Raw genomic sequence first — 18158 nt, forward strand, 5'->3', positions numbered from 1 at the left:
GATCACAAAATATGAGCCAATATGAGTTATTATATACTTGCAGAAGAAGAAAAAACTATGCACTCCCAGACTGCATCAAAAGTAGCATTATAATAAAGTTAATGATAATCACTGTATCTCTTTATTCAGCATTGATGGATTCAATTTTGAGCGTCACATTTTAGGAATGACACTGGAAAAACTGGAGCATGCCCGGAAGAAAACAACAAAGATAATAAGGAATCAAGAATGAAAACTACATGGAGAACAGCTGAACATCTTGGGTAGTTTCGCTTGGAGAAGACAAATGTGCAGGAAGGCATGAAACTTGACTTTAGGTATTTGAAACTGTTTTGTCATGGAAGGTTATAGATCCATGATGGCGAACCTATGGCACGTGTGCCACAGGTGGCACGCAGGGCCATTTTTGAGGGCACGCAAGGCGTTGCCCTGTCAGTCCAGCGCAAATGCACGTGCTGGCCAGCTGATATTCGGCCATGATTTTCTGTTGTTTTTCGCCCTCGGGAGGCTTCCCTGAAGCCTCCAGAGGGTGAAAAATCACCCAACATGCAAACTGGAAGTTCAGGAATGGACTTCTGGTTTGCACGTTGGGCTGTTTTTCACCCTCTGGAGGCTTCAGGAAAGCCTCCTGAAGCCTCTGGAGGGAGAAAAACGGCCCAACTGGCAACCTGGATGTTGGAAAACAGGCCGTTTCTGGTCTCTAGAGGGCCTCCGGGGGTGGGGAGGCCATTTTTGCCCTCCCAGGCTCCTAGAAAGCATCTGGAGCCTGGGGAGGATGAAAAATGGACCTACTGGGCCCACCGGAAGTCGGAAAATGGGCAGTTTTTGCCCTCCCCAGGCTCCAAGAAAACCGTGCATGCATACGCAGGGCAGCGGAGGGGATCATGCGTGCATGTGCAGGGGGCACGGTGCGGGGGGCATTAACTTATGGGGTGGATAGGCACGTGCCTGCGATAGCACCCATGAGTGCTTTTGGCACTCGAGGCGAAAAAGGTTCACCATCCCTGTTATAGATTTTTTTTCCCTAGAGGAGGAAAAACTGTGGAAGGCCATGTATCAGAAGTGGAGAGGTAATTCCTACAATGAACGCAAAGATGGATTAAATACCCAAAGTTTATTTCAGACTTACAATCCATAACACTATGAACTTCCTTTTAAAACCCAATACTTTACTCAGTTTAGGAATCATAATAATCAAGGCAACAGTTTATCCAGCTTTTCCTTGAACCTATTCAGTGAACACGATCACCATCTCCCTTGATCATTAGCTCCACAGTCAAGTTGCTTTCTTCTCATACCTAAGATCATTCTTCTGGATCATTCTTTGGGGATGGTAGAAACAGATCCTTTCTTCTGATGGAAGTTTTTTAAAGATAGCTATGTATCCCCTTAATTGTTGTGCTATCCAACCCAATCCAGAATGTTCTTGAATACTTTATCAAATGCCTATTGAAATCAAGATACTTTATGTCCATGGCAATCCAATCTTTAATGTTACAAGTCTAAATAAATGTTAGCTGCACAAGACCTACTACTGACTAATTCATACTGATAACACCACATTATTATCAAGGCATCTGCAGACTGATTGTTTTACTATGTCTTCTCAAATCTTCCCTGACTAATTATTTCAAGTTGTAGAGAGCCACAGAAATGACCTTGGAGAATCTGTATCACAGGTGTCAAACTCACGGTGTCACGTTGCTGTCACATGACATATCGCAACATTTTTTCCCTTTGTGGAGCTGGGGTGGGTGTGGCCTGCATGTGATGCATATGGCCCGCAGGCCGCCAGTTTGACATCCCTGATCTATGAGGTAGGCATATTTTAGGACTAGGAAACAAAGTTTTAGGAAAAACATAGGTAGGCTTTCAAGATTCTGTTACTATAATCTATATTAATACAGTTCCAGTCACTTTGAGTCTGTTTCCAGATCTGACCTACATTGAAGGGTTGGTAATGGTTTCCTGGATCCTCCTTTTCCCATTTTCGAGGTCATAATTTCTTGTGACATTGCCTTCTTTTTATTGCCCATCATGGCATTTCTCAACCATGGCAACATGAAGACATGTGGACTTCAACTCCCAGGATTCCTCAGACAGCATGAAGCCCACATAATTTCAAGCTGCCATGGTTGAGAACCATTTTGGCTGTTTTGGGGGATTTCTCAAAAGTAATACATAAAAGTTCAGCCAGACCATTCCTGTGTCTGGAATTCTATAGTGCACTATTCCCATAGTATGGTAGGATGCAAATCATGCAGCTCTTCAGATTTAAACTCCTTCAGAATAAACTGATATGTCCTGACCATCTCTTTCTTTCTCAATCTCAAGCTTCAGGCCTGCCCCTTCATTCTGCCTGGTACAACACATGCCTTCTTGTTGATAAAGCCTGAATCAGACTAGGAATTGAGTAGTTTCACCTTTGTACTTAGGTTGTGTGCTAATGTCTAACAACTGGTTTAAATCTTTTATTTTATTTTGAATGTATCTGAAGAATCTTTTGTTGTTTATTATCATTCACGAACTTCATCTTATTCTGAGTTTTAGCCTATCTGACAATAGCTCAACAATTATGAATTTTGTCTATTTTTAGCCTTTCTTTTAATCCTCCATATGTGTCCTTTTTGGTTTCAGACCTTTATTAAATATCTAAAACTTGAATCTCTAATGCATGAATACATTAACCCCCATATTGTTCTTTGTATTCCGGTTTAAAAATGTTTGAGAAAAGTCAAAGCATTCCAATTCTGTAGTCACTCAGCAAAAGAAAATAAACACAGCAGGAGACCTAATAAATGTAAGATTTATACCAATGGTTCATTGATTTAGCATTACTGTATATCCGAACCAATCCATATTTTTAAATATCAGTGATTAAGAAACTATTCTCAATCATAAACTAAAATGAAATCCACATTATAGCTGGATAGGTTTGCAATAGCCAGCTATATGAGAAAAATAAATCTACTGTCTTTGAGTATTTCTGCAGCATCCACTGCTTATATTAGAATTTCCTTTTTTCATAATGACTATTTCAAGAAGGGATTTTGCATTGCAATATCACTTCATTAAGCTGCAATTATACTATTGCATTACAGTAGTAATTTCCCCATTTCTGTTGACTTGTGTTCCTCTATTTCCAAATAGCAAGCCAGTAAAGTTGGACTGAACTAATCATATTGTATAGACTGGCTACAAAATTCAAAACATTGGTAGGAAAGTGCTATTTATAGCTGGAGAGTGTACTCCAGGATATCTTACAAATTATCTTGTGACAGTTAAAGAGGTCATGAAGAACTGTATCTGAAACTAATTGAACAATTACCTTATTTGAATGTTCTGTCAGTAACAGCAAAATTAAGAATCAAAGGGCACATTCATTCATATCCATTGGATCTACAGTATCTATGTTTAATCAATTTTGTAGTTCTGCAGAAATTTTGTTTTTGAAATAAAATCTAAACTCCCCGTTATTCATTTCTTGGCTGCTTAGCACCAACATTAAGTGGAGTTAAACAACATATAGATGTTGCTGTCAGATTCTGTCCTGGTTTTGTTTAAATGTTAAGCAATTTCATGCCAATTTTCCAGTCTTGGAGATATAGCTACAGACTGAGCAACACTATAAACTGTTTTCCTCTTTTGGCATGGATTTTGCATCATGTCACTACATCCCACATACTTCTGGTCTTTTAAAGAAAGCAAACTATGGATAATTTGCATAGGATTAGAAAACATACCATGAACGGGATTCTTAGCCTTTCTAATCTTTTTCCCGATGTTGGCTGCAAATTGTAAAATTTCATGAGCAAAAAGTCCCAAACACTATGAACCTGTTAGATAAAACTTACAGTACTTTATTTACCTATATATCAATATTTGAAATCTGCTCCAATCCTGAAATAAACCAGGCACTACATCATCAAAACAAACAAAAATCTGGAAAAAGAAATAAACAAGGGCAAAACATAGAAATGCAATCCAATGCAAAACCTTTGACAAACAATCTCAATCAATCAATCAGCCTGGATCAGAGGTTCATTGGAACAAAGTATATGTAACTGATTTGTGAGATGTCAGCAAACAGAAGCTTCACATACCTCTGAAAAGAAAGAATTCCAGAGGAAAGGGGGCTACCACTGAGAAGGAATATTATTCTTAAAATTTCCAGATATGGATTTTACCTCATATTTTAGAATAGTAGCCATCCTGGTTTATTGCAGAAACAAAATCAACACTGTAAAATTTGAATCTCTTACTATAGAATGCAAATAAGTTCTCTTTTCATATGTATAACAAATATCTTTGTTTTTACAGTGTCATAAGCTTCTGTCCTCACTTCACATCAGCAATTATTCTATGAGGAAGCAGAATCAAGTTGTCAGTGATATCTAACATTTTGTGAAGGCACAGAACAAACAACTGGGTACTTAAGAAAGTGCCCTTGGCTTCCCTCTTGTCAAGCTTAACTCCTGATGGCTGTATAGACATGTCCATGTAGCTTTCTTGGCAACTATACAAAAGTGGTTTGCCACTGCATTCTTCTAATTTTGTCCAATTTTGTCACCTACACTACAACCAAAGGACTTTCTACTGGACTTTCATCCAACTACTAATCCAATCACACCTTGTTTTGTTCCAGATCAGCCCAGTTCCATGCTAGAAAGGGGAATGTCTTAACTGTAACAGATAATTATACAGATATTGTATGAACACCAAGCCAGTTAAGTCTCTGTATTAATTGCCAACCAATCTACAACATATGACCCATGATTTGCACATCTTTCCAACCCCATTTAACACACTTCATAAATTAAATTGACTTCATTTTACACTTTCTAGGAGGCTCTCCCTTTCCTGGAAAATATTCTTAAAGTGCTTTTGATTTTAAGAAAGGTTATTACTGGAGCTTTTCCCAACTCTACAAAATATGATTATCAATAAGTTTGAAATGTTTCAGCTATTTATCACAAACTCTTCTCTCTAACCTGAAACCCTCCAGGTATGTCTTAAATTGCAATGCCAACCTGGCATTCTGGAAAATCAACTGATCACTATGATGTGAAGACTGTTTTGAGCACTGCTGTCACAGAATTTAAAAAAACATGGCAATGAAATAATCTAGAAATCCAGATTTCACCAATGCATATTTATAAAAGTGTACAAAATTAATTACACCTTTACAGTTTTGTGAGTTGTGGTCCAACATTTCTGGAGAATACTGTTTTAAAAGTGGTTTGGAGACACCTTTACATCCTCAAAGCACTTTTACAATTTTGGAACTATAGCGAAGGAAACATTCTGTACCTGCTCAAAATATACATTTCTTTTACATTCATCTAAGGGAGTTGATTAAAATGTGAAATAAAACAAAAAACAAAAATGATCCCAAGAAAAGCAAAGGCAACCCATCTCCAAAATGGTGCTGAGAAAACTGCAGGAATGCAGCCACCAAGAGTTAACCTCAACTAGAGGATGTCTTTACTTATATATTGTAGAGCTTGCAATCCAGCAATTAAAACAGTGCATCCTGGCAGAAAACAACTGGGTTAAAGCCAGATCTGAATCCTGGCTCAAACAGTTTAGATCAGAGGATGCTCTCGGGCAAGTCACTAGCAACATGCTAATGGTTTACTAAAACTAATTAAACCGCTGTGGTTCTCACAATATATTAAGCAAGGGATGGATCATCTCGCTCTAGCTTAGTCGGGAGTGTTGTGACAACAACACGGAGCAGGTGTTGAGGATAGGGTTTTCACCAGGTCCCAAGCTCTTTGAGGAAATGTAGGTTAAAAGGTTAAGCATGGAGTTCCACAATGCAAAACACCCCCACAAGTGTTATCGTTTGGAGAAGCCGGAGAGCGGGGTCCCATCCGCCTGCTTCCAGTAACGAGTTGTAACGGACTCTCGGCCAGTTACAGCACAAACGACACCCGATGCCCTGGGAGGCACTTTGAAGACCCACAGAGCTATGCAGAGTCCCGCCGCTTCATTAGATCGCAAGCGGCGGCGGCGCCTTCAGATGCCCCCTCAGCCTTGGATTAAGTTGTGAGGTGCGACGGGGCTGTGCCTGCATTCTCGGGTCGAGCCCCGCGTTGTCAATCAAACAGACGTCTGTGGCCGAGATTTGGATCCCAACGCCAGCCAGCCTGCCTGCCTGCCTGCCATTCGCAGCCCCTTCCTAGAGCCGGTGGGGGAGAAAGCCAGACTTTCCTTCGAAAGTTTACTTGAGAGAAGCGGGCGAATAAGGCAGCCTCCGGCCCCGCCGCCCCGCCCTTGTCCCCTTGGCCTCCACCCCGCCCTTCTCAGCCCTTACCTCCCGGAGAAGGTCGTCCACCTGAGGCTGAAGCGCGGCGAGCAAAGGCTCGGCGCCCAGCTGCTCTCCGGGGCTCCAGGCGCGGCTGGCCAACTCTTCTTCCAGGGCCACCAGTCGCCCTTGCAGCTTGGAGGTCTTGGCGCTGAGGAGAAAGCAGGCGCCCACCGAGAGGAGCGAGAAGAGCAGCGAGAGGATAACGGGGCCCCTGCCGACGGCCCCGGCGCAGCGGCCGCCGCTTTGGGGCGCAGCCTCGGGCGCCTTCTCTCGAGGGCCGCTCATCTCGCTGGCGCGCGCACGCTCAGCGAGGGAGAAGAGGGCGAGCGCTCAGGTCCTCCCCGGGGAGCGGCTGCGGCAGCTCCTGCGGTCCCCTGGCTGAGGAAGCGCTCGCTCGGCGGCGGTTGCGGCGGCAGCTCTTGGCACCCGTTGGCCGAGCGAGAGGGGCAGGAAGTTTGGGAAGCGTGGCCTCTTCCCTAGCATGGCCCTCCAGCTGCGCGGGGCGGGGGCAGGGAGGAGGGTAGGTGGGTGACTGCCTGCCTCTCTTTCTCTCCCCCCCACCCCTCAGCCCTCTGGCACTGGGAAGGCGGGGGCGGCGTCCACCACTCTGGGCTCTCCTTCCCCGGAGGGGGGGATTCCGAAAGGGATATCCCACCCCCGCGCCTTCGCGATCTCCTCCCAGCCCGGGTCAGAGCTGCGCCGAGCGTCCCCCCTCCAGCTCAGAAATGGAGAGGGGGATCGAGGCTGTGAATGGGACCCCTTCTCCTCCTTTCTGTTGCTGCACGCCCGCCCGCCGAATAATTCTTCTCAGCTGATGGGGTGCAGTAGGGGTCTCCTCAGCCGTCCCGTCGGTTTCTCCCGGGGGCAGCGACTGCGGTAAAAAAAAAAAAACTCTTCCGAGTAGTGGATGAGTAGAGCCGTGTCAAAGTCTTATCAGTCTTATCAGATGGCCTGGAAAGACTGGGGGGGTGAGTGTAAATGTTCCTATCCCTCGGTACTATTCCCATTCTCGGTGGCATGGGATGTGTGCCATTGAACGTAGGTGGGGTTCACCTCTGAGTTGGCTTTGCTTTATAGGGGATGGAAGGGATAATTAGTCCAAAAATGAACATTCCATCCAAAAAGTATCCGAAGGTACAACTTCATAGGTGTTCAAGGTAACTATCTTGAACCCTATGAAGTTTTATCTTCAGATACTTTTTACTTATATATTATAGGGTCTGTGGACTTTAATTTCCAATGGCTCCATTCCACCCCAAAGAAAGACACCAGATGCAATTTATAACCCATAACCAATAATTTATAATAGTGGCAAATATATGTAGCTCAGGTGTAGGATAAAAGTGGAGGTTCGTTCTGCAAGAGTTGTGGATTGGTGTCCGTTACCAGACTAAGTAACATCTTCAACGGAATTTAGGGAATGTCAATGTTGATGTTGTGCTTACAAGGGCTTTGAGTGGTCAGTAGATCCTGTGATGGAAGGGTCAAGACCCTCACCTGACATGACCCTCCCCTCACAAGACCTACTGACCACTCAAAGCCATTATAAGCAGAAGAACACCAACACTGACATTCCCAAAATTTTGTTGAAGATGTTACCTACTCTGGTAATGAAACATTCAAAGATCAACCCACAAGCTCGGAGAATGAACCTCTCTTCTCATATAACTTATACATTCAAGAGACCATGTTACTGTGATGGAACTGTAAGAAGAGCTTGTCCAGCATTCTGTCACACAGTGGTCAACTTGATTGAATTGGGAAGCTCTTTAAACCTAGACTGGAGGCTGAGAGCCCTCTTCCACTGTTACTGCCTAGGGCTGCCTATAATTCAGGATGTAATAGACAATTAGTATTCATAGCCATTGATATCCTGATCCTCTGATATTCCACAATGCCAGTTGCAAATTCTAGTTTAACGGAGTCTCATTTAAAATATTTCTATCAATCCCGAATCTCTCTGCATTCAATTTCAATGGAAGATTTTGAAGTGAGAGATAATGAGAGAAAACCTCATTATCTAAGCATTGCCTGATTTGATGTCCTCTGTATTTATTTCCTTTTGTTCTAAGAGCCTTGATTGCTGTACTGTAGCCTTTCTTTGCAGAAGAGTTTCTCTAGCCCATAATAATTTTGATTGTCATTTTTTGCACCTTTCCTAGCTCTAAAATAATCCCTTTCAAAGTGTAATGATCAGTGCTTTTGAGTGCTAAAGTCTCTAAAGTTTCCAATAATTGAATTTCCCTTTGTTGTGGCAGCTGTACATAGTTACACTTTCATCAAGCTGCCCACCGTGACAAAAGATCTCTTTCCTGGTGTTACTACTAAGAACCCATTAATGTACTGGTGAGATTTTATGTCAACATATATCACTTCAGTTATTCACGCTACATTGAATTCTATCTATCTATCTATCTATCTATCTATCTATCTATCTATCTATCTATCTATCTAATCTAATCTATCTATCATCCATCTATCTATCATCTATCTATCTATCTATCTATCTATCTATCTATCTATCTATCTATCATCTATCATCATCATCTATCAATCCTCTACCTACCTACCTACCTACCTACCTACCTACCTACCTACCTACCATCTATCTTATCTTTTTTCTAAAAAATCATTCCTCTCCTTCACAGATGCATTAAAATGGTTGATACACATTTCACTCCGTTTGAAGGCCTTGGGAGATTTTTGCAGTCTATTTTTGTTGTTACTACACTGAATAGTTTGATTTCATCAGCCAACACAGTTATAACCACTCAGCCCTAATTTTAGTAGTTGTTGTTCAGTTGCTAAGTCATGTCTGACTCCTCGTGACCCCATGGACCACAGTACACCAGCCCCCCACTCCAGTCCTCCACTATCTCCTGGAGTCTGCCCAAATCCATCTTCTTTGCTTCAATGACATTATCTAACCTCCTTTTGTCTTCCATCTTTCCCAACAGCAAGGTATTTTACAATGAGTCCTGTCTTCTCACTTGGTGGCCAAAGCATTTGAGAGTCAATTTCAGTATCTGTCCTTCCAAAGAACAGTCAAGGTTGATTTCCTTTAGGATTGATTGACTGATTTGATACCCTGCCTCAAATTTACAGACTACTAATTGGAAGACCTCAGTTGCAATAGACATTTTAATTCACACATCTATTGTCTAGAGTCTAGACTCTAGACCACAGACACTAAACTCAGAAGTCCAACACTGCTCATTTAGTTCAGAATTTACCAGATTAAAGTCCATGGTGTCTAACACATTCTGAACAATAAATTAACACGATTTTCATCATTATACATTATTTACACTATATAAGAGATGTAAATTGGAGGCAAGTGATGTCGGGATTTTTTGGGGGGGAGGGGGTGTTCAACAGATATTGGCTTTAACAGACATTCCCCCTCCCCCAAATCCTCCATAAAATCACACATGCAAATAAACAATAGCAGTTACAACAACACTTCCTGGAGGATTCCAATTTACACATCTCATCCGTGTGAAAATTGGCCATTTATTCCCATCTTGGTTCCAGTTCTTCACCAGTTGTCAATTAATGATCGTTCCTTCCTCTTACAGTTAAATTTGTTCAGTTATTTTTTATTTCTTTTTTTAAAAAATTACTGTTGGGTCAGTATTGTCAACATGTTTGTTAACACCCTTAAATAAGTCTATAAAAAAGATTTAGTTTTAGAGAAACTATTTTGGTTTCTTTTCATCAAGTTTCATTCTTTCATTCATTTGCTTATTTTATTTTTTAATGACACTTTCAATAATTTACTCTAGAACCAATAACAAAACTAACTGGCCTAATACCTTTATTGTTCCCTTAAATCCTGTGAATCACACTGGCTTTTTTCCAGTTCTCTGGAAGTTCTGTGTTCTTGAAAAAAGATAAACAATTTCATATTAAAGTTCTTCAAAAAGTTATGTGGGGATATTGTTTGGACTTGAGGTTCTATTTATTTTTAGTGTGTCAATTTGGCTCACAGTTACATCTAACATTACCTCTTTGTCCTGTCTACACAATCCTATACATATTTACTCAAGCATAAGCTCCACTGAGCTTAGAGGGTCTTATTCTAATATAAAATTGCATTAGGTTTCAATCTTAAACATTATTTTACTTGTAGGTAATATAAATTGAACTCAGTTGCATGATGGTTCTAAGGAGCCCATTTTAATTGTATGAAATCTAATTTTTATTTGCTTGCACTTTCAAAGGGCTTTTGATAAAATCACCAAATATCCCTGAGCAAACTTAGCAGTTATGGAATAAGAAGAGAGGTTCTCTTTTGATTAGAACTGGCTACAGAAAGAAAGCAAGCATAAACAGATCTTGCAATGAATACATCTAAATAATGGAAATGTAAGCAATGAGGGGATGATTTGGAACCAGCTTTTTTTATCTTTTAAAACACACGCGCACGGAGAGAGAGAGAGAGAGAGAGAGAGAGAGAGAGAGAGAGAGAGAGAGAGAGAGAGAGAAGAGGAGAGAGATACTAGTTCCAAAAGATCATTTCATTGTTAAGGACTTCCAAAACATATTTCTAATTGGGACATGGTATTAAAAAGCTAATGTAGTTCTGAAGCATAAAATGTCTAACTTTACATATAAAATAATAAGGCATAGTTGTGACCAATCAGAAAAGAAATATAATTGGCTGACCTGCAAAGGTTTTTTTTAAAACTTACTGGTTTGTAAAAGAAAACCTAGAGTAACAAACATAGTGCAGTTTTACTAAAAAAAAATGCAATATTCAACTTTGTGGAATGTTACTTATAGTTGTGGGATAATCACTGCAGTCTAAATGTATCAAAGACAACTGAATTTATTTCTGAATAAACTGTTATATAATTGACCAGCAAAGTCCTATATCCCTGCCTCTTGTCCCCAAGGTAATATATTTGGCTTTTGGCTGGAGATGATACTGACTGCCTATGAGTACCCACAGAGTGCCATCTCCTGTTGCGTTACTGTTGTAAATTTGTAGTAATCTGAAGTCAGAGCCAAGCTGCCGGGACAATGGAGACCTAGTTTCTAGGTTACCCTTGTACTCTATGCAAATTAAGCGCTACAGAAATCTCTGCAGTGAGTTGTGAATTTTCCAGATGTTTTCAAAGTAAGGAATGCACTTTTATTTTCCTACATGAAAAACTAAAGTATAGCAAATCAAAAGAAATATTCAGTACAGCAACTTCCTAAGGACTATGTGTTAGCAGAATATAGATGTGTAAGAAGGACAAGTAGTTTGAATCAGGAATATAGGTAATAATATGACTCTTTGTCATTCATGACAATTCATTCAAAAATACTCAGTTGTCTTTAGTGGAGGTTATCCTTCGAGAGATGAAAAGAGGAGTTTTAAAATGTGTGCATTATGCAGCTCCTAAGCTATAAACACTATAATAAACAGCTGGCTCAGGAGAGCTTTAATAACAATAATATATTTCTGAGAGAGGCAGAAAATGTTTAAGGCAGGGAAAGAGAAATGGCTATTGATACACTATTCTACTTATCAACCTGCCATAAAATAATCCACCTAGGCAATTTATGTGCACTGCACAATTCAATCTTATTGCAGCTATCAAGATATGGAAACAAGAATAGTTGTAGAACCACTTTAGATAAATCCACCATCTGATAATCTGAGGGCTGAATTTTCTTCTGAAATTCAAGTTCTTCTAAGTGATTCTTACTAATGTTCCAGTTGGAGAGTTTTCATCTAATCCAGGAGCAAATAATGCAATTCCATGGGAACCAACTGGCTATAGTCATTTTCATTGATGCCCAGTTGCATCTGCTTCGTTGATACACATTTTAATTTAAAAAATGGAAATACTGAAAAGCCCCAGCTGCAAGGACATAATATTTCTAGAGAAATCATTGAGACCTAGAGGTACTGGTGAATGCTTTATCAGAAGAAGTCCATCTAGTTTGAAAAAAAAAGACAAAGCTAAACTGGGTGGGAGGAGGATTCCAAGTAGAGGAAGCATTTCACTAATTTATCTTACCGTGTTTTGTGACAGTTAGTTGAGGTAAAATTTGGGAGAATGTCCACAGCATACTTTCAAAAATCCAAAAATTGTTAATTACTCCAAAAAATTGGCCATCATTTTCTAATTTATCTTTCCTATTACTGTTGTTTTTAGTATCTGTACATGCCATAATACCTTCTTTTGCATTCTTTCCATCTGCCTTCTATGCATCCACTCTTAATGAGTTAAATTACAGGGGGAGGGAAATCTTCCCTTTTGCTTAATAAAATAACAAGATTCTAATTCTAAGCTGATCATAGGCTTCATATAATCAATTCAAATTGCAATTAAGCACCCATGAGTTTAGTATGCATGCATTAAAGTTTATAATATTTTTGTTGGTTCAGAAATTATAAATTGATGTAATTACCTTTAGCTTATAATGCCCCCTACTGGAACTTGCTTACTTTGTTAATTTGAGACATTAAAACAATAATGTTCTATTCCATACACATTTAACATGATTTAATGGTCCAATCGGTGAGACTTAACATCATAATATATTTAAAATACATCTACACTGATATAGTACCCTGCTGAATTGTCATTATTCATTTTTACAGCACAAACTTTGTTATTTCTACTTTTAGTAGAAACTAATATTGTTAATTATATGTCCTCTTAAATTTAAGAGATAAAATTCAGTGCTAAACATTGGTAGCTTGGTTTTGGCATGTGTTATATAAACCTAGGCAATTGTGGTTTATTTAATAAAGCACAGTTAATCAAAGTTTAAGAATTTAGAATCCAACTTTAGATCCAAAAACAAGATCCATTGGCTACACTGTAATGTAGTTTGTGGGGTAGGACTGTTAACATACTGTAGTTTCAAAAAATTGCACTTAATTATGTTAAGCCTTTTTCTTTAGCTATTCCTCTATCTTTGTTTATTCTTTAAGTTTGTTTATCTGGATTGATGCAGTTTTGGGAATTTAAAACTTGTTATTTTGGTTGCTCCTAATAAAGGTATTGGCTGACTATGGTTCCTCAAATGGAATAAAAAACATTCACAAAGGAAATTATACATTAGCAGTACAGCATCATTGCTATTTATTCTGGATGGGCTGTATTTATCCTGGATGGGATATTTTAGATGGCTAAGAGTGTTTTTCCCTTTCTTTAAAAAAAAATCTGCTCTGGAGAATTGAGGAATTCTCTTGGACTCATTTGGATAGCTGAGGAATGTTGCAAGTAAGGAGAAAGAAGAGAAAGCAGATTATAGCAATATACATGATTGTTTCAGTATTCTGCATACCAGGTCTGTAAAAATGATATACTTTAAATACTAATTAACTTTGCCAGTGTCTTGTTTGTTATTCAGTGACCTCACCACTAAATTTAAAATATTTCTCTCACTGTTCAATGTTTTGTCAGGAGCAGGATAGTTTTTGTGATCTGGGAGCTGTTGTTTCTTGCTTTCTTGTCATTCACCTAAATAATAACATAGAAGATTTCCAGAGTAGATATAGAAGTTCCATTTTTGTATACTCAAGCAACATCTACACATTAGGAAATCTTGAGTCACTCCTATTTATCTGCACCAGTTTATTGCTACAGTAGATGGGCAATCAACCAGCTGATAAATGGACCTGACAAATATTATTTTAAAAAATTCTCTTAATTTTCTATATAAATGAAGACCTTTCAACTATTAGCACTTATACTCTAGGGAAAAAAAATCAATTTTCATAAATATATGTATTTCCTAATATTTCAGCCAGGTTAAGATCTAGTGTAGTTCTCAATAACCCAATAATTTTAAGATAAACCAATCAGAGTATAATTAACAGCAAATCCACGTGCCCTCCATTTTTGGTCCATAACTCCTATACATCCAGTGACCATGGATTATGGGATTTGTAATCCAAAACATTTGCAAAAATCAAGTTATTAATGTTAAGATTTCTTCCTATTCAGACTTAACAGCCTCCATATTCTAGGTTAGGACTTCCACTGCATCTGCCCAAGGCGGAGATTTATATCTAGTTATCATCAGCATGTTGAGGTAACCTTACCTCGTGCCAATGGATGAAGATGCTAAGATAGGATATTTCTAACTTAAATATGAATATGGACAATGCTATTGTAATAATCACAAACCTTGTAACCAGTTATTCAACTCAAAGCACGAATAGTAATCATGTTGTAAAAATTAAATAGAAAAGCAGCATTTCACTAAAATATGTAAAATTGTAAATTATTTACCAATATCCTAGCAGGTCATAGCATTTACAGAATGATAATCATTGTCTTTTGTCCATGAAGAGCCATTTAAATAGACATTTTTAATGAAAAAGAGATCTGCTAATATAAGTGACTACCATATTTTTGCACTATAAGATGCACCGGGCCATAAGACGCACATTAGCTTTAGAGGAGGAAAACAAGAAAAAAAAATCTGCCTCTGCCTCCCAGCATCCATCCGGTATTCATCTGGCTAGCATCCTTGCAACAAACAGCAAAGCCTGCTTCAGCACGCTATTGCAGCCCCAGCACATGGCTCGTCAGGGCTTTGCTCGTTGTGCCCACCACCAGTCAACTGAGCTGAGCTGCTGCTGCTGCTGCTGCCGAGAAACACTGGAGCCTTCACTGCCGAGCAGCTGATTGGCAGTTGGATCAGCCTCCGGAATACCGCTGATCAGCTGTTCTAGGCAGCAGGGTTTGTCGCCACCTATCACCGCCGCCACTGATCACCACATATTGCCACTGCTGCCATTTGGTGCCGGCGATCCCCGCCTATAACAGCTGATTGGTGGTATTCCAGGAGGTGGATCCAACCACTATCAGCTGCTTGGCAGTGAAGGCTCGTGTTCCCTGGCAGCAGTGGTGACAGGCAGCTGTGAACACTGCCGCTGCACCAACCCCTCCCCCCAGTGCAATATTCGCTCTATAAGATGCAGAGACATTTCCACCCACTTTGTGTGTGTGTGTGTGTTATAGTGAGAAAAATACGGTAAATAGATCTCCTTTTTAGCAGAATTTCCTATACCTTACTTGAACCAGTAACTTTCCTATTTTGAAAGCTGGTTGCCTGTTCTTTCCCCATTAGTAAATTGTGATGAGTGGTACTTGACTTTATTATACCCACCTGTCCAACCCACTTCAGTCCTTTTAATAGAAGTCCCACAACTTCCTCTGATCTGGTCTTTTCATCTTAACTTAAAGAAATACTAATTTCCAGTTCTTCACTGCTTATACAGTTACTTTAAAAACAGCAACACTAACATTGAATTTTGGAAGAAAATAAATGTTTGACTGCCATAAAACTACATATGAACCGCAGTCAGCATCATATGAACTGGAAACTCTTCACTCCTTAGTTCCCTCTGCAGGCGTCTAATAATCTGCTACAGAATGTTAGGAGCACTATAAGAAAATGTACAGAAAGGGAGAATTGTAACTTTTCCTATCTATTAGCATAATCATTTCCATGAAAGCAAGCAATTGAATTTACCACCACCAAAGAATTCCAGATGTCCAAAATGCAAATCTAGTGTTTGTGTGAAATAAACCCCCTTAAAAAATACAGTACACAGAATAATTAAAAATACACTTCTAAACTGGCAAGAAAAGATGAAAAATATAGAGCTGACTCATATAAATTACGTATTTAAGGAAATAAGTATGTTAATGCTTTTATTAATCACAAATCTCCAAAAATTTATAGAAAGTGAATTGCTAGGGAGCTTTCATTTCTTCTGAAATCTGAACTTTTTTGTGCTATTCTACTTGAATAGTTTTCCAGAGGAAGGAGGGGGAAAAAGATGAATGGGAGATAAAATATAGGCTGTTGGCCAAAGCATGTAGTTATACAAATGCCTCATGAAATTGCTGTCATGGCTTTTTTGAACATTAAAAATGGAAGCAGAAAACATAATTAACCTGGAATTTCTGGCACCGTACAGTATCTGACATTGATAATAACTGATGGTCAGCTGAATAGAGTTATTTACAATTAATCTGACTCAGCATCTTGTTTTGTTACATTTTTGGATGACCTTGGTTCAAACAGTCTCTTTTTATAACAATATTGGTATGAGAATAAAATGGGAAGTACCCCAACTGAAATATTTGGATCAAAATACAGTAAATGCCTTTTTTGTGATTATAATAAAACCATTCAAAAACTAACATAGCTATGTTAAAAAGGCCTTCACAAAAACTCAAATGGTTTTACAGATTTTAATATTATTTTCTTGCTTAAGTTTCTTTGAAAACAACAGAAAAAGTGGTTGCCATTATCTTCCTCAATTTTGGAGTTTCTTGATGCAGGTAGCCTGGTTTACATCGTGTCCCTTATCCCTGCTATATATTGTTTAGAACATCAACTTTATTCTTTCACCATTAACAGGAACCTATAGCTCTGCCAGTGTCCTTTTTAGGGTCCCCGAAGGTAGTAAGACACTGCGCGATGTCAAGGTCACATGTCAAGGAAAGGTGGGCACAGAGAGCGAAAAATATAAGGATACCTTTTGAACCATAGTTTTGAATATGGTAAGAATACCAAGGATTGCAATGAGAACCAATCCATAAACAAGGAACAAAAAAGAGAATGATCAACAAGCCGAAATTTACATACTTTGGCATGCAAACATGTTTGGCAAGATTCAGGTTAGCAGTGGAAGGGTAAGCAAATAGGTAGGTAGATAGACTAGATGACAAAGACTTTGAATGAGTTGTAGATTATAATTGAAATTAGACTGAGACAGAGAATGCTGGCACACAATGAACCATCACTAAGTGTTGAGACCAACTTAATAGCATTCTAACAATTGCTGCTTTTTTTATATCACGGGATTTCACTCATGGGGATAAACTAATCTAAACTATATTACGACTGCAAAATTCTATTTTAATTCCAGGTATCATTTGCACATTAGAAAGTTGCATCTCTTTGATATCAGAAAGTGGTTAAGGTTTATCTATACTCTCGTCTGTATCCCCACAAAAATACTTTTTTTAATGTTAAGTGCACGAGGGACCTCAGAGTGGGGAAGGCCATGGAGTAGGGGTGCTAGTGATGGAACAGGCTACACAAGGACTCTCCCAACCTTATGCTTCCCACAATTGCTTCCCCACCATCCTGCTACACTGGGCCTCACTTACGAAGATCTAGCGAGCTGTCTTCTCCCTGCCATTGTTTGGGTCACTCCCAAGCTCCATTTTTGGCAGCAAAGGCTTTTTGCAAAGATGACTGGAACTTAAAGGAACACAACCTCCCTCTAGCTTTCGGCAAACCTTTCCAAAAACCTTTGCAGGCAAGAACAGAGCCCAGGAGGTGCCAACACATCCCATCCGGGCTGTTTTTGGCGACAACGGCTTTTTGCAAAGATGGTTAGAACTTAGAGGAGAGATTGCAAGCTGAGCAGGGCGCACTAGTCCCCATCTCCCTCTGCTCTCACCAGTCTGCTTTTGGAGCACTGGGAGAAGGCAAAGAAACTGGCAGAGAAGCTGGAGAGGAGACAGCTTGCTAGATCTTTGCAAGGTGTCGCCACAGGTCCAGTGCCTGTGGAGACTCGGTTACGGTGGTGTGGAATAGGCAGGGCAAATGTTGGAGTGCCTCTGCTGTTGTTCATAAGGATGAACAACTGCTGTGGTGCTGCAACATTGGTAACTGTGTCCTAAGTACTTGGCTGTTTGTGCGCTATGTCATAAGTTTGAATGATCGCTAAGTGAACTGTTTGAATTACAGGATTACCTGTAGTACTTTTTGCAATATAGAGGTAATTATTCTAAGAATCACATAAAATATTGTAATATTTTAAAATGTAACTTCAATGTGAAAATTTGGAGAAGCAGGATAATTT

General features: G+C 39.5%; 1 protein-coding gene across 1 annotated transcript in view; it reads right to left on the bottom strand.

The window, feature by feature from the left end:
* COL23A1 (collagen type XXIII alpha 1 chain) overlaps positions 1-6797 on the bottom strand; it is a 294393-nt gene extending 287596 nt beyond the window's left edge. The window contains exon 1 of the mRNA XM_081942141.1: positions 6320-6797. Within this exon, the coding sequence (XP_081798267.1) occupies positions 6320-6598 (279 nt within the window). The 5' untranslated portion in view covers positions 6599-6797. The remainder of the gene's footprint in view (positions 1-6319) is intronic.
* Positions 6798-18158: the final 11361 nt, after the last annotated feature.

Source organism: Natrix helvetica (genome assembly GCF_964273705.1).
Source record: "Natrix helvetica genome assembly, chromosome: 1".
Taxonomy (NCBI): domain Eukaryota; kingdom Metazoa; phylum Chordata; class Lepidosauria; order Squamata; family Natricidae; genus Natrix; species Natrix helvetica.